Source organism: Colias eurytheme, chromosome 11, assembly GCF_061535395.1.
Source record: "Colias eurytheme isolate Ceu_HAF_F1 chromosome 11, ilColEury1 Martin Lab GWU primary, whole genome shotgun sequence".
Taxonomy (NCBI): Eukaryota; Metazoa; Arthropoda; class Insecta; order Lepidoptera; family Pieridae; genus Colias; species Colias eurytheme.
Genome location: NC_142990.1, coordinates 1,740,935 through 1,767,263, shown reverse-complemented (window position 1 = coordinate 1,767,263; position 26,329 = coordinate 1,740,935). Strand labels below are relative to the sequence as shown.

General features: G+C 32.8%; 2 protein-coding genes across 7 annotated transcripts in view; both read right to left on the bottom strand.

Moving 5' to 3' along the window:
- The window catches only part of Lmpt (four and a half LIM domains protein limpet), a 143,505-nt gene that overhangs the window by 10,708 nt on the left and 106,468 nt on the right, over positions 1-26,329 (bottom strand). For 3 of the 6 annotated variants that reach the window (XM_090106997.1, XM_090106995.1, XM_090106996.1), the window contains exons 7-8: positions 11,336-11,536; positions 8,679-8,853 (exon numbers count right to left, since the gene is read on the bottom strand). In XM_090106997.1, the coding sequence (XP_089963123.1) occupies positions 8,679-8,853; positions 11,336-11,536 (376 nt within the window). Of the gene's footprint in view, positions 1-2,242; positions 2,604-8,678; positions 8,854-11,335; positions 11,537-11,959; positions 12,233-16,635; positions 17,039-17,216; positions 17,932-26,329 lie in introns of those variants that run through there. The other 3 variants (XM_090106994.1, XM_090106998.1, XM_090106999.1) reach the window with 3 other exon arrangements.
- Positions 22,175-25,013, bottom strand: LOC149904353 (uncharacterized). The gene is made up of 4 exons (XM_090107194.1): positions 24,759-25,013; positions 22,962-23,153; positions 22,748-22,853; positions 22,175-22,542 (listed from the first exon to the last, which is right to left on the bottom strand). Exons 1-4 carry the CDS (start codon positions 25,011-25,013, stop codon positions 22,292-22,294), a joined length of 804 nt encoding a protein of 267 aa, XP_089963320.1. The 3' UTR covers positions 22,175-22,291.

Genomic DNA, 26,329 nt, shown 5'->3' with positions numbered 1-26,329 from the left:
CGCAAACTGGATATAAAACCAAAACCATTTTCTGATTTTATTTTATTATAAAGCATTTTTGGACATGTTTGTTATTCTAGTTTTTAAATTATTAGTATTAAGAATTTGAGGAAAATGTATCTAACTTTAACTATCATAACTATATTTATTTTATAGAGTTGGTAATCGAATTTTGTTAATTATTATGTTAATACTATGATTCTTTAATTAATAAAATCTAATTACACAGTTGGTGGTATTGACGTAAGATGTATATTAATTAGCTACCTATAGGTATAAAAATCTTTACCTCTATTTTTACAGTTTTCGAGAAAATAGGATAAAAAATATCCGCAAGTTTAGGTCAACTAGTTTACTTTTCCGTTTGTATTATAAACAACCTTCAATCTACATACAACTAAATAAATCATAATATACATTTATGTAGTTTATCATGCAGCTAAAGCATAATATTAATAATTCTCAAACAGCTCTTTGTTACATAATTGAAAAGAACTTCACCAGTAATATTCAAATCACGACTAACATTAATTTAAGCGCAAAAACAAAAGGTCCATTATCATAATTCTCTTCACAATTTGAATACATTATTTGTTTTATCACGTTATTATACAAAAAATGCACTAATTTCTGAGCTGTTTAACTTAATGTGTTCATTCGTGCTGCCTTTTATTTGAATGCTCTGTTTATTATAATTTTTCAATTGATATAAATATTATGATGGAAAGAAAGTGATCCTTTTACCGCGATTTTGTCTGCGAATGATTTAATATTGTCTTGGTTTAATACTCACGAAAAAGACGAAATAAATAGAATTATATTTGTAGGAAAACGTTTCCAATATAGAACTTTTATCGTATTGATAACGCGCGTCGCGGTTGGTTGAAAAATAAAATAAAATTTTCAAAACTAGCCTAATATTAATTTTGTAGGAGCATAGGCATGTGTAGGAACTAACTTTTAATTATAATGTAAGACATAACGTAATTTAAAAGGTTAGGCTATTTCCGGAGACCAAACCTTAAATGAAAATTTTACGAGCGTAATTTATTACTCTTTACTTGAGGTTATTTTAAAGAGGCAGTTAAATTTATTATCGCTATAGACAATATTTATTTAGTTAATTGATTTACATTGCAAATTGCAATTTGCAATATTATGTCTCGTTAGAGTAAGAGTATCTACCTATAATAATATTATAGAGAATGCATTTAATATTTATGTACCGTTTCCCGTTTCGTATACGTACCTATAAATATCCCTGTAGACTGCAGAGTGTAGATAATATAATAACATCCTTACAAAATGATAATTGAAATCATCACCGAATATTATCTATAGGTACTACTAATATAATAAAGCTGAAGTGTTTGTTTGTTTGTTTGAACGCGCTAATCTTAGGAACTACTGGTCGGATTTGAAAAATTCTTTCAGTGTTAGACAGCCCATTTAACGAGGAAGGCTATAGGCTATATGTCATTAGTCATTACGCTAAGACCAACAGGATCAGAGCCTCGCGGGTGAAACCGCGGCACGCAGCTAGTATTTTATAAAGTACCTCTTACCTTCAAGTCAGGTACGTTATTAAAACAAAATAGCTAAAATAGGTACTTCAAATTTGTCAATAACTCTTCACACCTATCGAATTGAGGTTAAGGCAATAATACGAATTAGCATACAGCGTATAAAGCTATATAAATATTTACATTGGATGATGATGAGCTAATATTTATTTGAAAATGTAAAACTTAGTATGAAGATTTAAAATTTACACACACCTTTATATTTAACTAAATATCGGTTTCGTAAATAACTTTAAAAGGCGTCACGTGTTTCACGAGTTTATTAAATATTACTGAAAATACATACCTATGTATATTTATGTTCATATATAAATATACATAGGCATGTCCTAATTTGCATTTACTTAAGCATTGCTTGATTAAATTAAATTATTATAAATTCATTCAAATATAAATAATGGTAGAAAAGCCCGACTATTAATATTTTTTGAATGTTTCCTTATAATTAAAACTGTACTGTATAAGTGCGTATAATCAAGTTGGCAGGAAGTGTATAGATTTGCAGCAATATTTAGAAAACAGTTAATCGAGTTTTATAAATTTGTATTTTACTGTATGTTTATTTACATTATGTTAACTGAAAAATTGTTGCAACGTAAGTTTTAGAAAGTCCCCCTTTTCAACTTCCCGCCTTTTGAAATAAAAGCATAAAAAATCACCTGCGATAGTTTTTCGCGGATCGCCCAAAAAGCATTGATCCTTCATAGCACAACAGAACTTTTTGTTTTCCCGCTCAGCCGTCGCATTTGGGAGGAACATTGATAAAATGGCGACATCTTCCTTATTTTCCCTCGCTCTCCGTATTCTTTCCTGCCCTACTGTTTTTGTTGTGAAATGCAGGCGGGTTTTAAAATCTTCACTTAGCACATCAGCTGACATTTTTTTCGATTAATAAAAACGCACAATTGACGATACAGATAAAAAATATTTTGTTAATAATTTTCCCGCGTAAAGTTTGACAGATTGTTTTTTTTTTCGCGGTTATTTCTCGTATGGGGCCGTGCAGGCTTCTCGGCTTACGGTGCGGTACTGATGTAGCGGCCGACAGAGTACAGACACACCGTAGGATGTAGGCTGTTGATTGAACTTAATTGATCGGATACGATAAGACAATTTGAATTCGCTTACAGGATAATACAATGAGGAAGTAATGATTCAATATTTTTTATTACTCTTCCCGAAGTCCCGATCGCGCTTCATTGTTTTGATAATTATAACGATTTATCACTTTGATGCTAATAAATTTAGGTGGTTGTATTGTAATTTATTTAAATGATATATATTGTCATGTCATCATTTTAAGAATTAATAATATAGCAATGATATTTAATTCAAATTTACACTTCATAATTTTCTTTATTGACCGAATATAATAAAGTTTAAATATTAGAGGGAATTATATTATAATAGTTATTAATAGACTGGGGTAGAAGCCTTTAAAAATAATGAAAAGATAAAAAAAATCGCAGTCGGATGAAACCCATTAGAAAAGGAGGGGAATATGATGAAAATAAAAGGAAAAATAAATTACGGTCAATCCGAGTTCGGGAAGTGGGAGGGGGGAGCTTTTAAGAGAAAAAAATGGTTTCTCCTGATTTCCGACAAAACTACAAGTCCTATAGAAAAAAGTTCAATGGCAAAGTTGTAGGTAATTAAAAGTTCTACAACTTTTGTATTCACAATTTTTTCACATAACCTAAAAATTTAGGTGAAAAATTCAAAAAACCAAGTTTTTGGTCTTTTATTTTTATCTAAGTACTTCAAAATTTATTTTTTTTCTACGAAATTTGGTGGAAACTTACTTTATTATGTCCCAAATACACTGTAATTTATTTGATTGAAAATATTTATTTTTGCGCCTTATTTTGAATTAATACCAAAAAAACAACCTAATTTTCAATCGAAAAGTCACCCGTCAAAATATCAGCTTTTTTCAAAAACTTGGGGTGCCTTTTATTCACTGAAATCTCTACTTTCATATGGTGTAAAAAAAAATAAACACTACCATAGTAAATGTTCTCAGGAAATGCATACAAACACTGTGAAAATTAGCTTTTACTAAATCAGGCACACTTCTCGAACTACCTGAAATGTTTTTATCGACATCATTTTGCTTTTGAATATGCTGTAAAATATTAAACTTAGAACAGATAATTATTATTCCTTTGAAATATTACCGAAAAGCCGATACAAGAGAAGATATAGAGTTCGAGAAGTGTGCCTGATTTAGTAAAAGCTCATTATTACACTGTTTGTATGCATTTCCTGAGAACATTTACTATGGTGATGTTTATTTTTTTTACACCATATGAAAGTAGAGATTTTAATGAATAAAAGGCACCCCAAGTTTTTGAAAAAAGCTGATATTTTGACGGGTGACTTTTCGATTGAAAATTAGGTTGTTTTTTTGGTATTAATTCAAAATAAGGCGAAAAAATAACTATTTTCAATCAAATAAATTACAGTGTATTTGGGACATAATAAAGAAAGTTTCCACCAAATTTCGTAGAAAAAAAAATAAATTTTGAAGTAGATAAAAGTAAAAGACCAAAAACTTGGTTTTTTGAATTTTTCACCTAAATTTTGAGGTTATGTGAAAAAATTGTGAATATAAAAGTTGTAGAACTTTTAATTACCTACAACTTTGCCATTGAACTTTTTTCTATAGGACTTGTAGTTTTGTCGGAAATCGAGAGAAACCATTTTTTTCTCTTAAAAGCTCCCCCCTCCCGCTTCCCGAATTTGAATTGACCGTAATTTATTTTTCCTTGCATTTTTATCATATTCCCCTCCTTTTCTAATGGGTTTCATCCGACTGCGATTTTTTTGTTTCAAAAATTATCTACTCTAGTCTATGCCTAGCCGTTGATTAATGTCGAGATGTCACGTTATCTTAAATCGCCTGCTAAATTAATGACACAGATGCTCTTGAGATGAGATAAATAATGACGTTATAACCATTTGTTATAACCCACTGTGCGAAAGAATACATTGTTATATTTTTATGATCTAGTCCTTTTGTGTGTGAATCATTTATAGAAAATAGAACACACTCGTTTAACTAATAATAACATAAAATACTTGTATTTATCGCTGACACAAATAAAAATAAAAAATTCTTCTCCCCTCCTGTACAGTTGTTCTGATTATTATGTACGACATCCATTGCTAATAATTTAAATTGACATTTGAATGCAACAGACTATAAAAAGATATTTAACGAAACTGTTTATAACCTAAAAAGAAGACGCTGGTTTGTATTCCGCATCATATTTTCTACTCTTAAAAAAAAATTGTTTATAAGTTATAACCTTTCAAGGTTTTTGCAAAATCCGGTAAGGGATCGATGAGAACAAGTAAAATACAGATTTATTTATATCCCACCTACGCGATGAGTCAGTCCACTTAAGTTAAGCATTAGTGTCATTTAATAGTGATGAGTCTTACCTACTACAAATTAGGTGTGGTCAGAATATGTAATTTCTATTATCGTGCCATGTTTAAAAATAAACTCTATTAATATTATGTAATAAAACAGTTCCTGGAAAGGAAATGGGCCTAATCGATAGATATTTAAATAGGTTTCAAAGGTGGATATTGCGATTAAATTATACCTAATACTAAATAATTAAATATACTAAAGCTATAATTAAATATAAAACTGAGGGAAAAAACATTGATTACTGAAATCGTATCACGTTGGGAATGACGTTAATTCAGATGTGCTTTATCTGCATTACAAATAACTTGAACAATATATTTTTCACAATGATTATAAAATTTATTACGAATATTTCTACATTAGTATAATAATAAGGGATTCGCATTGATCGTCAAGAAATTGTGTAAGTTTTTAATATTTGGAAGTTAAAAATAGTAAAATAGTATCTGTACCTATAAAATATAAATAAAAATATTATGTAAATATAAAAAAAATGAAATAATAAATAATTGTGCTACTTTTTTCAAAAGCAGGAACATCATTGTTCTTATTGAATACTAGCGGTCCGCCCCGGCTTCGCCCGTGGTACATATTTCGCAATAAAAGGTAGCCTATGTTCTTCCTCAGGGTCTAAAGATTATCTGTGCCAAATTTCATCAAAATTGGTCCAGTAGTTTATGCGTGAAAACCATACATACATACAAACCTTTCCTCTATAAAATATTAGTATAGATGAGTTCAACTTGAATCATATTTGCAAATCATAAGTTCACTGTTCATTGAAGTACAATTACAACGATTAAATCACCCACACTCGGATTTTCATATTATAAAATTATAATCTAAGTATATTTAAATTAAAATGCAACTACGTTTAAGTCAGTAAATCATCTCATATTCAAAGTATTTTTATCAGTAGATATGTAAAAGTTTTCAGCGACACGAAACCTAAATTGTGCCAAAAAACACTCATAAATTACAATAGTAATACAATGTGTTTGTATTCAATGAATAGTTGTACATATACATATATACCTATGTACATCGATATATTGTATCGATGCGTAATAACGAGGCAGCCCCAAACTAACCAATTACGCATCCAATTTATTCTTGCAATCGTATTCGCCTTTATTTGGCTTCCTATTGATTATTAGTCGTATATTCTCTTACACTAATTTAATTCTGTCCATATAGAGGTTTAAGAAATATACGGATTCATTTTATAAGATTTAATTGACGCGTTTTATTCTAATGTATTAATGAATTAATTAATTGTCATTCTTTAGCAATACATATATGTAATTATATATTGGAGATGTTAATTGTATCATAGACTAGAGAGGGTTACGGATATTCACATTCAATACATTTTGATCCATAATTCTCTGTTTTATGTAAATAATTTCTAAAATCACTAATTGATTTTAAACACACGCATTTAATAGGTATGTTAAAAACATGTAATAATTAATTTATAAAAATCTGCTCATATCGGAAGAACAATTTAAGGAATGTTTAAAAATTAAAATGTTAAAATCGTATAACGCGCATGCGCCGGCAAGGCTCTGGCAATGACAATCAGTTTTTTTTTATGAAATCACCTTAAGAACTCCTTAACTAGTCTAGCCAGGGTAACTAAGAGCCCTTATATGGGCACAGTCAGCAGAAATGGAACGCATGGCTTTCATGATTGACGAGCACAGTTTTAAGATATATTGCATTTTATAAAGGTCGCTTTAAACAGTGCAAAAGTTTAAATGAATGATTCATTGGATGATTTTTTGTGATATAAATGTCTTTATGCATATTGACTATTTTAACATTAACAAATATACTTATTGCAAAGGGAGCTTAATATTTCAGCTATTGTACAGTCATAAATATGGAAATCGTGAGATGCATATTATATGAGATGCATATTATATCAAATTATGCAACTATGAAGATCCATCTATCTAGATTCTATATAAATGTTAATATGCAGATTATATATATGTACAACTAATACGAAATTAAAATTTTGTCATTTTTTATTATCTTGCATACCATTAACTAAATAAAATTTATAAATATTTTTCAAATATTTTTTTCTACATTTCATAAAATACATAATTTAAATAGATGTTTTGCAATCTCTTAGACCGTATGTAGCATCGTGAGTCAAGCTTTATCGCATATGTTACAAATCCGCAATAATGTATATTCAATACACACCATATTTAGGTGTGAAACGATTAAAAATAACATTTACGTCGGTCTATATCAAACTACTACCTACTCAACTATTTGCTTGAGCTTCGATAATCAATTTATGGATTGACTTTATATCTACTTATACCTTGTTATTGTTGCTAAATATTTTTTCTTTAAAGCCAGTCACAACTCACAACTATATTCTGTAGATATACACACTAGTCTACTTGATGTGTAGTCTAACCTTTATGAAAGTGTAATCTCTGCTATTAAACATGAAAAGGCGCATCAAAATGTAATAACGACTGATTTTATGAACGTAATAGAACTAAAAGCAGATCAATGTACTAACATGTTATTGGTAAGCCCTGAATATGACTTATCGTTTGTGAGATAATCGAAAATCCAATATCAAAATATTTCCATACTAATACACTATGGTACCTATTTAATAATATTGAATTTTCGTAAATATCTAACTTGCTCTGATACGTTTTTATATCTGAACTTAGAATGGATTTGGATATATTGCATGGATGTCGCATATTGCTTTTTGAAAGTATGTAGGATATACTTTATTGGAAAAGGCAGTTTTTTAATTTTACACATGAGTAAAATTGTTAAAAAATCTATCGATAGATAAGTTTATATTGAAGACGATGTTTATTTTTAGAACTACTGTCCAACAAAAACAACATAAATTTTCTTAAAATGTTATTCTACATGAGCTGCATCTAAAAGCCCGCATCTATCTGCATCTATCTTAAAATCCTCGAATTATATTAACTTGATTTAATATCAAAACCAGTTTACACATCACACAAAACAGTTTGCTAGTATTTCGAAAAGGCCGTCCCGATCGTTTATAACTTGTTTAAGCTCCTCGTTATTTCGCTCCACGTTCGTTATAATTACAGGCTCTCAAATAGTTTCAAGCTCCCCTTTCATGGCTGTACTCAAAGCTTGAACAACTGAAAACTGTATGAATACAACGCAGGCTCGTTTAAAACCTGTGTACACTCGCTGAGTAGAAAAATGTAATTTTTGTTTTGCTAGTCTGTATTTTTTAAACTCTATTGTTTTGGTGTTTTGAATTCCATATATTTATGGTACCGACGGTTTCCATAGCAACGTAGAAGATTTACGATCGGTTTCATAACTGATAATAACCTCCTCTATAATCTACATAATTATATATTATAACTGACAGTCGAAAGAAAAGTTAGACAATATCCAGGCGTAGAGAAACCGGCCAGTAGTCTTGAAAAACTATTGAAATACTCATATAAGTATGGTAACCACGATTACCATGGCATCGCAGCATCGACTCAGCATTATGGAACACGCGACACTTGGCGCAGAGAAAGCACGCCTCATCCTCATTCTAATGCAGTTTGTCTTATTAGAATGGTAACCACGGTTACCATGGCAACGAATCTGTTCAAAATTCCACTCACCAGCACGGAACACCTGACCGCAGCCATCGCAGCGGCTCGCAAACTGCGCGTCATAGCAGTTGCCGCAGTAGATCTTGTCGTGCTTCGAGCCGAACTGCTTGTCGACGAGCGACACGCGGCACTTGGCGCAGAGGAAGCAGGCCTCGTGCCAGTGCTTGTCCTTGTACGACAGATCCTGGAGGAAAGCATAGATTATAGAGCTTATATAAAATGATAAGTAAAGAAGTGATACGAATGTCAGTATTTGTCCGAACAAGTCCTATTGGATAGCAGTCATATGTTCCGCTGTCCAGTCAAAGGTTATCTTGATGAAAAGTATTATATTTGTAATATATTCAACGGAAAATGAATAATTAATTCAAGTGATGTTATAAAGCTTCTATTGTATAATATGTGAAATTGTTGAGGAAGATACAGAAAATATTTGTTGAAATTGGAACAAATTTACTCAAATAATAATTAACGATCAAGTCAAAAAATTGGATAACTTTTATCTCTGTTTAATATCAGCGAAGCCAAATCGTGCGATAATGATTGTTACAAAAACAGTGAACAATCACAACATTATATTAATTCTATCGTCATTATTATAAATGACTTTTTCAAACTAATAGACGAAGTTTACAAATGGGGACGCAAACGTGATCGCTCTATGGAAATCCCAACGCAAAGCAAAACAAAAAACAATCGGCGTGTGGGCGAATTAATGAATCCTTAGTACGATTGGTCTCCACCTATCGTATTTATGCTTGGCAAGGATCATTTAGTTCAATGATTATTGGACGCCTACGTACACTGATAGCTTTTTAAGCTCGCATTGATTAGCAATTTTTGTTAATAGTTGCGAATCATCCAGTAGAAACAAATTAATTATACACGTTCTACCTACTTATAATATTTCCCAATATTTTTTAACTTTACAGCTATTTTGCAAAATGTTTAAGATATTCTCTTAAAAATATTCAGTCATCCTTAGGCCATTAATCAATCTACGAGCGTTAAAGTTAATACTTTACGATATCAAAATAAACTTGTTGACATTACTGAAATTGAAACATATCTAAGTGAAAGTGTAGAGTATGTTGACGAATGTGCTCACATTCAGAATTAAACTCCCCTCATTCTATTCTATATTTAGTGCAAACGGTTCTGAACTCACGTTCAAAACTAAATGTCGTAATGTCAATAAAATATAGATGTTTATTTTGGACGCTTACGAAATACTTAGTTAAAATTGAATCATGTATAAATCTTAAAGAACCGCCTGATGGATCCACCCATGGCTTGTCAAGGTTGAAACAAAACGAAACACTAATATAATACTGTTTCCGACCCAGAAATAGATGTTCGCGCGGTAGATTTGCTTCCAAAAATTTAACTATTTGTTATGAGTTTTGTTGAAAATAGTATCGCAATCCCTAACAATGTTACCAGTATTTATGTTTGTACAATTTACTGCCTTTCTCAAAACTAATTCGACGGTGCACTTAATATGTACAGTCGTGTTCTAAGATTGTATTACTTTTTCTTTCTTGCGACCCGTAATGGGTTTTTAAATTTAGATGGTCTGGAAATGATCCCAACTAATAACAATGTGTTAGTTATGATTGTTTGGTATGACAGGAAAAGTCATTCGTCCGGCTTTAGATAAATGTAGTGTTTGGCGTAGCTGTACCTATTCTTTATGTTGGCAGCGTTCAGTCTGGGGCCGTGTGCAGAGGTACGCTTGAAGAATCTGGGCCGACTGGAGTGACAAACTAAATTTGATCGTAACAAAGCTAAGCAATGCCACTGACTCCATAGCTATTCTGATCGCGATACACTGATCTTAATACCGTTCGCGCCACGTCCACTATTTATGAGAAAGGATCTATTGCATAATGTTTTAGATTTACGCATTAACACGATAAACAAGATTCTGGCCCAAACTACGCCAATAATGTCAGTAATTCACGATTTGTGTAAATTTTGTGTAAATGTATTTGATAATTGAAAATTTAGCACAGCAATGACACATTTCAATTTGAGACTGGATATGACAGGTGGTTTGTTGATAACTTGAATTGCGTATCTACCAAATTAGTTTAAAATTCTAATTCGTTTTGAGTTAAGGCCCTTCGCTCATGGAGCTACTCAAAAAGAACTAGTCACAAACTCAAATTACTAACGAGTTGCCTGAGCGTCACAGCCCATACATGTTCTATGGAGATTCGCACACGACGCGACTAGTTACTAACTGGTGAGTAACGCGTTAGCAACAAATCACGCGCGACGCGTCGTGTCGGTCTCCACGCTACTGGTTTCCCGAGTTTCTTTGTTTTTTATGATAAAAATGAACGAGCAAACATTGACAAGTGACTGAAACCTTATAACTTGAGTAGCGTTGTATGCGAGATAAAATTTGTATCTGGTTTGTAATCGTAATTACTGATTAGTTCAGTCATTTTTGAGTAGCTCCATGAGCGAAGGGCCTATAACTTGAGTAGCGTTGTATGCGAGATACAATTTGTAACTGGTTTGTAATCGTAATTACTGATTAGTTCAGTCATTTTTGAGTAGCTCCATGAGCGAAGGGCCTTAAGTTTAAAAAATATTAGGATTTCAAACATGAATTTTTTTCTTAGATTGGTATAGTCTGTTCCGAACAAATTTCTCACCTTGGAGTCGATACCGATGGTCTTGTTGCATTCTTCGCAGCCGTTAGCGAAGGCGTTCTCGTAGCACTTGATGCAGAAAGGGTGCTCGTCCCTGAGCACATAGCGCTGTCCTGTCAGCGACTCATCGCACTGCCAGCAGCAGAAGTGACCGCTATGCCAGTCCTTGTTCATCGCCTTGGTGTACTCGTCACTAAAAATAAGCTGAAAAAAAGAAAATCAATGTAAACTACGCAATGGACGATTTAATGCAGGGAACAAAAATAGACGACATGTTCTGTTTCAATCTCAAGTTCAGGGGCATTGTTGTTTGCATTATTTATTTTTGATAGCACATTTACATATAATTCGTATTTTATAACGTAGTTTCCTTTATTTGTTGATTAGTTGTTATATTTGTTTTTTATAACAATTTCACGTAACATTAAATTTTTTAGATATGAAATTAATTGAATTCTCATATACCTTAAATAAGTTTGGGTATGTGAGGGTGGCCAAAAGGGTACGATAAAGCTGTGCATTTTTTATAAAATCACTAAAAGCGGAACGAGAAAGACACTAGACTGCAACACACTGTCACATCGCACTATGCACGGGGTCAAGGGGATTGGCCACCACTACACATACCCATCGTCGTTGGTGGTGGTGGTGTTTGTCTGCTCGAGTTCTGTGACTGAGACCTCGCCATCCTTAGATTCCCTACGCTTGGAGGTCTTCTTGACCTTCCTGGTCTTGCGTTCCGTGGTGGTATACTGGACTTGAACGTCTACGTCAGCCATGGCTGAAGTCTATCAGATAATTTCTTAGGATATCACTGAACGCGGTTGCGACCCGAAATCGAATGGCGAGTACCGGTGCCTGAATCGCAGGAATTATTCCAGAATGTTTAGCGAACGCGACGGTGGGGAGAGTTTGGGATTTAAATTTGGATGAGTGACGGAGAGGGCAGGTGCGCGGGCGGGCGTTTCCAAACGTCCGGAGATTTGAGCGTGTACGTTTCCTTCGCTAACCGGCCGCGATCGGTTTCCTCGCAGCTTCAAGATCTCCTATGTCCGTGTTGCTCACACGATCCCCTGCACTTGTGATATGTAGGGCGAACCGATTCAAAGCTTTGCTCATTGAAATGTAGTCGCCTTATCGTTTTGGCCCAGATTCAACTAATGCTGATCGGTAATTGGATAACGATTAATGATTTACAATCGACAACCGGACTTAAATAATTTCACCCTCAAAAGTGGTGAATTAAAAGGTTGAAAAGCGACGTATTGATTGATTTTTGGCAATAATCGAAGGTTTTATGTATTTCCTGAAATGTTGTCTAGGAAATTTATGAGGCGTGATTGACGTAGACGATTTACTGAATTAATCTTTTAATCCTTTGTATCAATCAGATTGGATCCGTGTGAAACGACGTAAGATTAATGTTTGTGAGCGATCAAAGCTAACTTTATTTATTGATAGATTAAATTCGTAAACTTTTTACGGTTACCGATCTTGGCTAAATTCATATTGCAAATACTATAGATTTTCTCTATTTATACGTGGATTCAGTTAGCGGAGTTGAAGTGCAGAAGCAGACTGGAATAATAAACAGTTTCTTTTATAAATAGTGTACTGTTTGCCTAAATTTTAAGTGCAAATGAATGATTTGTTGTTGCATCCATTAAACCCCAATTCATTGGAAGATATGAATGAGAGTTCAATTACGGTGTGTTTAGTATAACATGGCCATGTGTAAGCTATCAGTTCTCGCTTGCAATATCTATTACGTAAGATTCAATGAATTCAAAATTTTCACTTGAAGGTAAACTTACTATTACAGGCATGCACAGAATGTTCTGAAACATATGAGGTTTCAAATTGCCGCATTTTAATCGGTCAATACGCTTATCTCTGTTATTACTTATATACGCAAAAAAAGGTAGCAGGTTCTAATATTAATATTTTATGTTTATTCAATTATCTAGACAAGCATAATAATTATGTGTCCATTTCCTTGCATGTATATTTATACTCTGTACTTCATAAACTATGTGTCTATTGACAGCACGTTTAAAATACAGCCTTCAAGCGGTCAGTTAGACTTCGCAAGGTCTTGGTCACTCCATTCATTCGTTATTTTTATGTTCGCGTTTTTCTTGGATGCTAAACATCTGGACGTAGGATGTGTTATGTGATAATGTAAGGCAAAGTGGTCGTAGAGCTCGTTGCTACGTGTTTGAATGTAGGAGGTTAGAATCATATAATTATTAGGAAAGATGAATGACGTTTATCTTAAGGAATTGGTGAATAATCTTTGAGAACAATTTGCGATGTTACTGTTCGTTTATTTATAACATTAGCCCACATTAGTTAGACGTATGATTACTTTTTCTATAGTTACATGCATCATGATTGTATTTTTATTTCATAGTGGTTCATACGGTGGTTCATATTTAGATTTCCTTGTTTGTATTGCCTTGTTTTTGCTCACTTTTTGTTTTGTTTCTTTCCTATACTTTAAAGGTTGCCTGGTAGATATCGTTACCTGGCGATAATGCCGCCTTTTGCTTATTAAATGTATTGTATGATTTTATATTTTATTTCTATAGCAATAAAGGATTTTAATTCATTCATTCATTCATAGGGTGCCAACTAGATAAGTAGGTACCTAAGTAAATGAATTTGATGAAACTAAAATTACACTTACTTAAAATTTTACGAAAAAGTGGACCTGTAAACGTAGAGTAAAAGTATACTGGTACTTGATAGGTAGATATTTACGAATTATAGAATATTTTACTAGATACGACAGCAATATAAAATTCATATAGTAGTCTTGATTAATATGTATAACAGATGGAAACAGGTTGATGAGAATATTATGCGACTTGCGACACAATAAGATTAAAGTACTTGGCAATAAATCATAATCATGAAAATTTTATTTTAGTCATATTATATCAAGAAAGAGATTCTGAGAATTAAACATTGTTTACGAGGCAAGACGTTGGCTTTCGTTATTGTGTATCTATAATAAGATGTTTCAAAATTACGTACCTACGTCATTTTTAAAACGAGATCTTGTTTTTTCTTTTTCTGAATAAAGGGCCAGTCTCTATGTAATATTAGACAACGCATTTTCTATAGAGCTAGTTAACATAAATAAAATATCTTCGTTTCTTAAAATAAGACTCGGAGTTTGTAATTTTAATAAAAACAATCTCGTATTAAGTAGTAAGTATTTGTTGTATTAAAGCTCTAACTGAAGTAAGTAATCATCACCATTTTTTGTTTAGTGTCCCTTTCGTATTGCGAATAAATGCAATATTTTGAAATCCTTAATAGTTCAAAACACCAGGCAAAATAATTGCAGTTAAAATTCCGAATACATATTTCTGCATGCCAATTAGTGCAGTTCAATAAACTTGAAAAGCTTTAACAGTTTCGAAAAAATTTCACGCAAATTTAAATATTATTTAGCATTTTGTTCATAGCGTATTTTATAAATAAGTTTATAACGTGCGTTTTAGGGGAGGATAAGTGTGAATGGACATTGATTGAACGATCAATTATAGGGACAGAAAATGGGTATTTTTTTATAAAACTCCCTCGATTTAGTTCTCGTGTGTACGGAGATTGATGCGCTAAATGAGATTTTGCGACACTTTTACTAATTTTTCTGTACCATTACAGGAATCTAAAAAAAATCTGTGACAAAACGTATGTTCGGGACTCGGAATAGAGATTATTTTACAAGTTTTTTTTATATAATTATATTAGGTAATTATTATTACCGGTGATATCGAAAATAATAAATGTTTAGTGAAACATAACAATTAACCTCGATGCATTTTTCATTTAGTATCGATCTACTTATAATATATAATATTTACCTAGCAAGTACTTTAATTTATATAACGATAAATTTTTCTTTATATTTACTACTATCAAATTACGTAATATGACATACTCCTACTTCATTTACACGTTTATTATTTTTTTTTACCAAAAGAACGACGCGTCGCTTTGGTTTCCCGTCGTAAAATTATTTCGCTTTCAGCGATGCGGTTTTGAGATGATTCCTCAGTCTGTCTGTTACCGCAGTAACACAATATTTTAGTGCAACTAACCGCGCAACTAAACAGGTTATAAAGCCAAGGTTGAAATAGCTGAATAACTATATTTTCATGTGTTTATTTGAAGGAAATTTAATTTTGTTCTTATCATTGATGCGGAATAAACACGTTTAATTTTTGTTTATATGATAGGTGCAGTTATTGATAGATAGTTCATATAAATTACATAATAGAGTGCTTTTCTAATGTATTTTAAATTTTTACAGGTGTAAGATAATTTAGTACAGATTTTTCCATTATTGGATTTTCAATTTTTTCTTTTGAAACCTTTTTTTTAATTCATAATAATATAAATGTGTAGTTACTTTTCTTCAATAATAAAATTTTGCATTTTAAATAATATGATAAATAATTTTAATACATACATACTAGCGGTCCGTCCCGGCTTCGCCCGTGGTACATGTTTACGTTTTCTCTACATAAGAACCATCCTCGTACTTCAAGGAATATAATAAAAAAAGAATTATCGAAATCGGTTCAGCCGTTCTCGAGTTATGCGCTTACCAACACATTTTGCGATTCATTTTTATATATAAGAGAAGATATAAGAACCTTACTCCTAGACTGTAACATAAAAGATCTTTGCTAATCAAGTTTTTTGATGGGATTTCTTTGAATATGTTAAAAATGTCACTGAACTATGGGATATAATGGGCTGAAGGTTAGCCCGGTTTCACGAGCCGAAGTAGGTCGAGGTTCATCATAGTGAATATTTTTGGATCAATTGTGCAACTGTTTTGCTTTCGTGACATACTTAAGTTTGTCCTAATAGCGATAATAATAATTTATAGTACTTAACGTTGGCAAGTGTACAAGCGAACATTTATAATTTTTGATTTATGTACTTTTTAATGCAAAGGTGTACACTGTACCTATATGTCTGACTAGATATCTCAATCCTATTATGTATTTGAAATTAAGATAGGAGATTGGTCTGAATATAAAGTAATTTTGTGTGTATACCGAAGCCAAACATTATACGCCTAATTATACCACATTCCTGTCCTATTGGAAGGTATCTACGTAGGATTTATAAAACAAACACAAGGATAAAAAATATAACTGTTTAATCTCTCAATCAATCATGCGCAATAAGGTTAACATATTACAGCGTGCTTCGATAAAGCGTCACTAATCTGCGATATTAGACCAGAAATCAACATCTTCCGATTCTTGCTCGGTTACCTCATTTTTTTCAGCGGTTTCTTTGATTTCTTCGTTCTCCTCGAACGAACCTAATCTTGACAGACTCCGCTGCCTTACTTCAAGCCTTTCTTCGCTGACTGGGCTTGTTTCGTCATTAAAACTACGGGTTTTTCTATCTTTCGATCGTTCCCTGGAGCGACTTCTGGAATAAGAACGTGTCACTAAATTAGGTGCACTCCCAAAACCGGAGTAGTTATTCTCTTTATTCATGCTTTTGAACTCTTCCTCCTCGAGTGACGTGAACATTTTTAATTCCTCCTCGCGCGAGGCACGCGATTCCTTTGAAGAATTCGACGATGAAGATCTACGCATCCGAAAAGTCCGCCGTCGGCCACTCGGGTCATTTCGTTGTAATGGTGTGATTTTAATTCCATCTAGTGATCTTAAACAGATTTATAAAACATGAATCGGTTTGTAGTAATAGTGAAATAGTTCCATGCGTGAAAATACGTATGTGTGGTGCATATGGTGACACACAATGAAAGGGAAGCTAGGTCACTACAGAGCGTGCAGCTGACGTAATGAATGTGGCATGATGAGAGAATACAGATAATATTAACCTTAAAAAGCTTTCGCTGTAAGTGGTGTCTCCAATTTTGTCGTCATCATATGACTGAAAATTTATTTCGGGCAGTGGTGTAGGCGACGGGCTTTTAGGAACATATTCCCATGATAATTTTTCTCGATTTTGGACACCAACGAGCTCATCTTCTTCCCGAGAATTATCTAAAGGTCCGTTCGAATCTGAAATAGTTTCAGAGGTAGTGGGTGATCGTTTTTTATATCCAACACTGAACGACTCTGATGATTCCGATATGATTGTTTTCGTCTTTGTTGGTATGTACCTTTCCAATCTATAATCACCGTTCGCTTGTGAATCTTCTACGGAATCTTGACCGAAGCTACTTATTTTAGTCGAGAAAAGTAGAGCAATAGTTTTGTCTCCATAAAACTTAATGGCTGCTGACTTTATGCGTCCATCCTTATCTTCAGTTAAATGGAGATATCCTTGACCGCTTTCCACAGTCCAGACTGGAGGTGTCGACGGATTGGGTGATTTTTGAAGAAGACTCGTATAATATTCGACTATATCTTGAAAGTTTGGCTCGGTATCGGGAATGACGCCGCTGAGGATATGCTTGATGCACTCTAAGGCTTCGTTGAATCCAGCGTAGGATAATACAACTGATAACATAAGTCCCATTGTCACTGGTCACTACAGAGGGAGAGGGCAGTAGGTGAAGATTGATAGGGCAGGGATCGGATGCAGCGAACTCCGGGGCAAGATATGAACTGAAATTAAAATATAGCACTTGCCAAAGTTTGTGTCCACTTTTAGAATTGCGTTTGGCATTGTGACTAGACATAGCATCGATTGTCTTTAGTTAAATTTTTGCTCAAGGTTTTTGAGTTATCACAGATGGACGTTTAATATTTTATAACCCCTTAAATCCTAAAACAGTATAAAAATATGCAAGTATCAAAATATTTCATATCTGTTACTTGACATTGGAATATTTTGTCTGGAAATAGCATTTATAATCGTTTAAAGCGATCATGAGTCATCGACCTCAAGAGGATAAAAATTGAATGTTTTGCACGCGCGCAAATCTCTCATGTATAACATTAAAAAAATGCGATCCAAACGTTACTCAGTAAACACTGGTAGTTGTCACAATGCCAGGAAATTTTATTATTACCATCAAAGTATTAGATGTACTACTCGAAGATTCATGATCGTATGTTTCAATTCCAGTTACCTATTAGCTTTAATGTTTGTTTATTTTTTATTCATGCTCTTATTATTTATTGCCACTGAAAATACTATCAAACTCAAAAATGGATTTATAAAGTTGCTGAGTTCTCATTAATTGTACCTAATATGTAAGTAATTATATGCGCCCTGTTTAATTTAAAGTTCTATAAATGTTTTTTAAAGACGCTTTCATTAAAAAAAAAATAAAACGATATACATTTTCAGTTATCACTATCAGCTTATTGAAAATAGTAGCATTTAATACCATTTACGATATTCGAGTCGTTCCATTAAATCAGGATAATGAGTAAAGTATAGCACTCGAGTAATGAGCGTAACCAAATAAAATTAGCAGACAATGTGCACTCAGTACGTTCTAATCATGGAGTATGACGTCACAATGACGGAGAAAGGCCCGCGTGAATTATAACGGTGTGCGTCGGCGCCGGCTATGGCGGGATTCTTCTGTGATATTCAATATTTTATGATTGATTTTAATTCACGATATATTGTATCTATTTTTTTGCATTCCTAACTAAGATAATATGGAGAGAACTAATATTGATTTTGAGAGAAAAAGAAAAATAATATTATCAAACTCCGTAAATATGATTTGGCTGAAACATATTGATATCTAAATAATTATTTTGTATATGAATTAATAAATATTTCAGGGCAATTATCACACATAGCACGATCTGATCCCATACTAAGCTTTCGCTTGTAGGTATGTAAATTAATGCGTATATATGTATGTATAAAAAAAAATTGGCAAAAATGTGGTGAAATATGGACTACTCGCATAAGAGCTCTAGACAGCATAGACGCCGGTCTACCTGCAGAAAACCTAAGATAAGATATTGTTTAGAAAGAAATTTCAAATAATTTTTTAAAGTAACATGTAACACCGAGATCGGGCTGTGATCTTCAAACTAGTAAAACGAAATAGACCTGGCTTAGTATCTAATACATTTCAAAGGATCCTTTATGAATTAAAGAAGCTCCTTTATAAACGACGTGCATCGGAAGCGACCTTGCCTTCAAGTGAAAGTAGTCCGCGTACGGAGATGGGCGCGCACGTAACTCGATACGCGGTGACGTCACGCGGGCCGTGCGCACTGGATCGCAAAACATCACACTGAACCAACAGCTAGAAGGGCGATTAACTAACCAATTTTAAATAGAATTCAGTTTAAAAATTTTCGTTTTCTATTTTCAAAATTCGAAACGCATCAGATTCGAACACGATTGCTCGAATTTTCGAAAAAGGAGTCGTGTTCTTTTATTTTTCGAAAACGTCGAAATTGCATAAAAAAAAGAAATTCGCGCGTTTGCAAATCTGTTTGAATGTCACGGAAACGCAGAAATAGATAAGAAGGTTATTGTACGACGGCTTTCAAGGAGACTATTACTAAGTTACGTAGCAAAACAAACTGTAGAGGTTGTATGTGCCAAGAAACGCACGTTTTCGTAGTAAAGCTGTCTACTTAAGAAAATGCTCGTTATTTTTTTTTCATTCATACTTATGTGTGAGTCAGTCTAAAACTTATCGTGAATGAATGAACAAAGACGTGGGTATCAGGAAGTCGTTAACAGCTTATAAAAATCTCTATGTAAATATTTTAAAACAAAGAATGCAATTTTCTTCTATTAGAATTTGACTAAAATGTTCAATGAATGTTATAAAATAAAATTGAAAACTTCTGTGATATAATTTGATGTTTCTTTTCATTCTGCAGGCTTACTCTCGAGTTTAATTCCAATGTCGATACATCGGAATTTTAACATTTCGTACTCTTGAGATCGACGCTAGCGCCACATTGGTTTCAAATTGCGTATTTCTTATGAGAACTAAGTGGGATTGGGATCGGGCTATGCCGTGCGCTAAATGCTACTCTTGAGTTTATTTGACAGCGGTCTATTGAGTTGATATTGCGTTCGGATTGCTTGTCAATTGTGATTTTTCCAATAGCAAAAGTGTAACTTTTTAGGAATTGTTTTACTATTTTAATTGATTTTAATAAGTTATTGGTGTATAATATGGCACGGTTAGCAGTTATTTATAGTATTTTGAGTAATTCCCATAGAAAACAATTAAAACAACGACGAGATGAGCGTCGTATGATGCGATATACGGATAAAGCGTTTACCATGAATGATGAAGAATTTAGAGCGAATTATAGAGTAAGTAAGGTTTTATTTGGGGAAATTTATGAAGAAATCAAACCTTTTATGCCAACTGATAAAAGAAGAAGTGATATAGCACCAAAATATAAGGTACGTATATTGTCTTTAATAATTGACTTTTTTGATGTTGATAATATTATATAGATTATATAATATGATAATATTATACATAAGAAAAGCTTTAGACTTGTATAATTTTTGCAGGTTTTAGTAGCATTGTCTTTTTATGCGACTGGGAGTTACCAAAAATTAGTTGGAGGCACGTATGGTACTCTCATGTCACAACAATCTGTTAGTCGCAGTATAAGGGATGTGACGGCAGCTCTTAACAATGCAGTTATTCAAAAAAAATGGATTAAGTTTCCTCAAAATCGTCCGGAAAGAGATGCTATAAAACGAAGGTAATGCAAAAGACAAATACCTAATTTTTATCTACCTTTTATCTTGGATCATAAAACTGTTTTTTTTTGTGTTTTCTATAAAGCATTGTTTCATTAAGTTGCACTTATTTTCTAGATTTTATGAAAAATTTAACATTCCCTGTATTATTGGATGTATTGATGGCACTCATGTAGCCATGATAAGACCTAAAGATAATGAAGAAAGGTTTTTTAATCGCAAACATTTTCATTCAAGAAATGTTATGATTGTAAGTAATAATTCACTTAATAATCAATTTGTTATAAGTCCATGTTTTAAATATAATATGTATTTTTAGATTAGTGATGCAGATTTAAGAATCTTGTCAGTAGATGCTTCATTTGGAGGAGCATCGCATGATAGTTTCGTGTGGAATCAGCACCCCGTTAAACAACATTTAATTACTTTAAATAATAATGGAGAAAATGTGTATTTACTAGGCAAGTAAATTATTTAAATAAGTTTATAGTAGAATTTTTGTATTTTTGAATCTATTTTGATAAATAGTTTTACATTTCAGGTGATTCTGGATATGCACAGAGGGAGTACATGATGACACCTATATTAGATGCTCCTGATGGCTCCCCAGAACATCACTACACTAAGTTGCACTGCTCTGCAAGGAATACCGTGGAACGTACCATTGGTATATTAAAAAATAGGTGGCGTTGCTTACACAAACATAGAGTGCTGCATTACCATCCAGATACAGTAGCTAAAATTATCAACGCATGTTGTGTGTTACATAACATATGTATTAATAGAGTAGGTGTTGATCTTGTAGAGAATACAGCAGAGTGTGGTAATGAATGCCCTGATGTCTCTTCTCAAGAATCAACTAGCAGCACAGCTGCAGCTGCTGAACTAAGACGAGGAATCGAAAAACGAAATATTTTAGTTCAGCAGTTGTGGGCAAGTAGGAGGTAGGTTAAAAGCAAGGGAAGTTTTATATTATTTGTTATAAATTTTCTAGTTATGTTTAGTTATTTGGTATAAAATTGTATTTTTTCAGCTTTGGTAGTTATAAGTTACCTACTCAACTTATTTTTAAATGATTAATCTACTAAGTTGTTAATCTAAGTTTTGACATGTGATGATGAATGAAATGAATAAACTTTTTTTATTTAATCATAGTATTTATTTCTATACTTTCTACTAATATAACACAAATTAACAATTAAAATAGAATGATACATTACCTAACAAATAAAAAAAGAATAATAAAAAAAATTATTTCAACACATAAGTACATAATAATATAATCTTGAAAAGTTATTGACTGGGCATTTTTCTTGCAACTTCTGAAATTGCATTAGCAATAGATAACAAAGCATTTTCAATATTGCTAACGCTCTCTGACAATTTGGTTAATGCTTGCGCTGTAATTAATTCGGCTTCAACCCGCCGCGCTTCGATATCCGTCATCTGCTGCATGTCAATATCCACCGTTCTCTGTATCGAGGACCGGCGTCGGCGGGGTCGTTGTGGAAGGGTACTTTGAAGTGGCGTCGCAGGCGCAGGTACTGAAATATAATCATAAAAAATGTAAAATCAGCACTTGAAACATCATGTTACAAATTGTTTATGTTTAGAAAAAAGTCAATAAAATAAAATAGTGAAGTGTTACATGTTCGAGCTGTAACAAAAAATCCCAATTGTGGTTGAGTGACTATGGGTTTATGGAGCATATTTAAAATAATTTAAAATTCCTAAACTACAAATATTTACTCGTGGGTAATTCTTGTACTGCCTCATTGTGTGACGTTATAATTGTGGAACTATCCATTTCCGCACTTTCTGCAGGTATTAAAATGTTTTCCACTACTGTTGCAAACTGAAACAATGAAAAGAATATTATAAAATTTATTAAATATTGAGAATTCTAAATGTAATGTAATGTAAATTTATATTACAAAATTGTACGTTTATTTAAATATATTACCGATTGAGGAAATGGGTCGACTGTCAATATTGTATCACGCGTCGCAAATTCTTGTCCCCCCATTACTGCCACTAATCTAATGTCTAGGGCAGACAACCCTGCTAGGTTGTCTGTCCCTCCCCCAGTACGTGTCATTGAAGCCGAGAGAACTGCACAATGTTTTTTTAGAGCACATTTCTTCTCAGCCCAATACTGAAAACAAATGAATTTTTATCTTATTGTTAATGATTTAAATGCAGTTTATATAAATTGTTAAAAATATCTGAGGCTCGACTTTGAGACTTGCTTTCATGTTTGAATTTTAATGAAATTATTCAATTTAATATTTAACCTTTTGACCGCCAGAGCAAAAACGCATCGCCGTGCCCTCCACGCCAAGCCACAAATTCAATGAGATAACCTTGAAAATAGTAGGGATTCCAAAATGTTATCGATAAACATAATAATTCACGTCTGAATATTTGAATAAACAGCTTATAACACAAAAATAATATTTATTTAACCTCATCTCCTACTGTAAAAACTTAAGACCACATTAAATAGCAACTATCAACAAAAAAATCAACCTTTTGAGATACAAAAATACATATAAAATTGCAGCAAGTTACAGCACTATTCTCTATCAGTTACGCCCCATTGGCATGTATACATGCCAATGGCGCGGGCAACCATCCTTTTTTTTATAATCTCTCGCTTCTGATTAGGGATGTGTAGCTGTATATTATTATAACTTATCGAGTTTATTTATTAAGTTTATATGAATTATGAACTATAGGTATTATTGTGGAGTGTTTATTTGTAAATATCAAAACAACAAAGGGAATTGCATTATGAGCTATTACGCACTGTCGACCAGTCGCCGGCGACTCAGTCGCCGGCGACTGGACTTACTCCTGGACGACTGACGACTATGTGCGCAAGCCCCTATTTAAACTATAGTAAGTCACAGGCGACTGGTCGACAGTGCGTAATAGCTCTAAAACTACATATTATATTTATTTTCCAATCATTTAGTTTAATACTTGAGTTATTACAAATACTAATTATATGTAGGTACCTATTTAGGTCAATTACCATATTTTGATATGACATAGCGACAATTTGTATCATAAGAATATTCTAATAAAGGCACTCACACTCTCGGCAATACTCGATAAAATATTTTTACAACTTTCCGCACTTAACAACACGGCACGCGCTTACGACGTCACCAGTCCGACATCTATTCATGTCAATGGCGCAGAAGGGATTGCATATCGATACTGTGCTAGGGATGCGCATGATTGGCGAAAAGGATAATATTCAAATCAACAATATCCACAATATAGACAATATGGTATTATACCAAAGAATGTAGTATTTACCTTTTTTCTCAGTGACTAAGCTTATATATTTTTTTTGTAGTTATTACAAAAATTAAGCGAATTAGAGTAATTTCGCTGAAATTTTAATGAAGTTACTTGAATATTACACTACATCACTAGTAGGCACGTATACATGTCATTGGCGCGAGAGAACATGCTTTTTTAGCCATTAATTAAGTTATTTTTTGTCATCAAATATTTGAATAACTACTTGGCAATTTTGTTTACTGTGTACAATTATGTAATAACTGGGGATTCAGTTCATAAACTGTATAAATAAAACACGTAAAAGTAAAGGTTTAATATGTTTATTTTGTATTTATCTATGATCTGTTTCTTGGCATGTATAGGTGTCGTTGGCGCACAGGGCACGATTGCGCATGACATCTATAGATGTCATTGGCGTTCAAAAGGTTAAAGTAACAAGTATTACCTTAGCCCAGCCTTGTCCATTTTTAATTGCTCCTCCAAGACAATTCAATGTATTCGCTAACGTTTCCCATTTTCTCTTTGTTTCCAATTTACCGTGTGCTGTCCGAAGCACTCCTCTAGCTATGCCCGGGTTTTCTTCGAGAAACTCCACCAAACCTTCTAACTGAGCATAACTTGGCCGATTGGACATATTTACTGAAATTGAAAAACTTTTATAATTATTCGCAACAAAATACAAATATTGTATTTTATTCATATTTAATAAATTAATTTAACTACACTAGTATAATAAAGGTTTGTGTGTAACACACATTTATTTACAAACGTAAATAATAACAAATGTAATTGTGCATAATTATCTACAAAATACGTAAAATCAAAAATTTCTTCATCGTTTTTATAAGTCAATATCATCTTTATAAAGTAACCTAGGATAGTAATTATATACAGCGACAAAACAAAAATAGTTGGTTCTCATTATTTAGTTAAGTAAAACCATAATAAAACATTACTTACTTATAATATAGCTAGTATATTTTTTTACTTACCCCTTATGTAAATCTCTCGTATTAGTTGAGTAACTAATTAAATATGAATTCAAAATTATAAATAACTCTCGCAACTAAAATAAGGTTCACTCTTCTCAACCACTTGAATATGTTTAGAATATTTGAAATTGGAGCGCGTCTGCGTTGGGTTGCAGAAAAGGCAACGATCCTCCCGCATACAGCCAACGTCAAACGTGATTTTATGATTTTGACCATTTTCTATCGCTCAAATAGATGGAATATGTTAACAAGAATAAAATTAAATATTTATTTAACTCAGAAATATTTATTAGCCTTGTTTTTTAAAGGATAAAGCATTTAAAAGTCCTATTACCGATTAATCGTAAAGAGTTAGACGACACTATTGCGGCCCGTCTCATAGCTAACTTCACGTGTAACAAATAATCGCGGGGCAATCCCAATTTCAATCCAATGTTGTCAGATTGTTTTCAAGAGTACGAAATCACGTGACTGCAAAATTAACATTGGGATCGGATTGGTCTTAGATTGGAATTGAAATTAGGTTGAAGAGTAAGCCAGCTGGTCTCGTCTGAAAAACCGAATACATTCGCATTTTACGCGCCGAAAGGAAAATTAACGGATTACTTTTAAAATCTTATTTAAAATAGTTAATGCTATACGAGTATTTCAATTTTATTTGAAGACCGTAGGAGAATTATTCTAAAACATAAAAAACTAGAAACAAATGTTTGACGACCGATTAGGTAATTACTTAATTTAAAATTACAATGTTTTATAAAATGTCTAACATAACATTTAATCCCAAATATTTCGTGCCAATAACTTGGTAGTTGGCATCCAAGATGACAAATTAATTTTGTAAGAATCCATGTTGAATGTGACGTGATGTATTTCTGGACATTCTTGTTGACTCTTGCTTGAAATCATCACAGTTTTTATAGTCCTGAGATCTCGCATTTTGGCGCGCGTTTTCAATCTATACTAATATTATAAAGCTGAAGAGTTTGTTTGTTTGAACGCGCTAATCTCAGGAACTACTGGT

Bases quoted from the DNA above. Each gene is read 5' to 3' on its own strand.
- LOC149904353 (XM_090107194.1), bottom strand. From the start codon at position 25,013: ATGAATAAAATACAATATTTGTATTTTGTTGCGAATAATTATAAAAGT. The intron at 22,854-22,961 runs GTAATATATTTA...TCATTGTTTCAG, and splicing joins TCGACCCATTTCCTCAATCG to TTTGCAACAGTAGTGGAAAA. The intron at 22,543-22,747 runs GTAAATATTTGT...ATTATATTTCAG, and splicing joins AGTACAAGAATTACCCACGA to TACCTGCGCCTGCGACGCCA.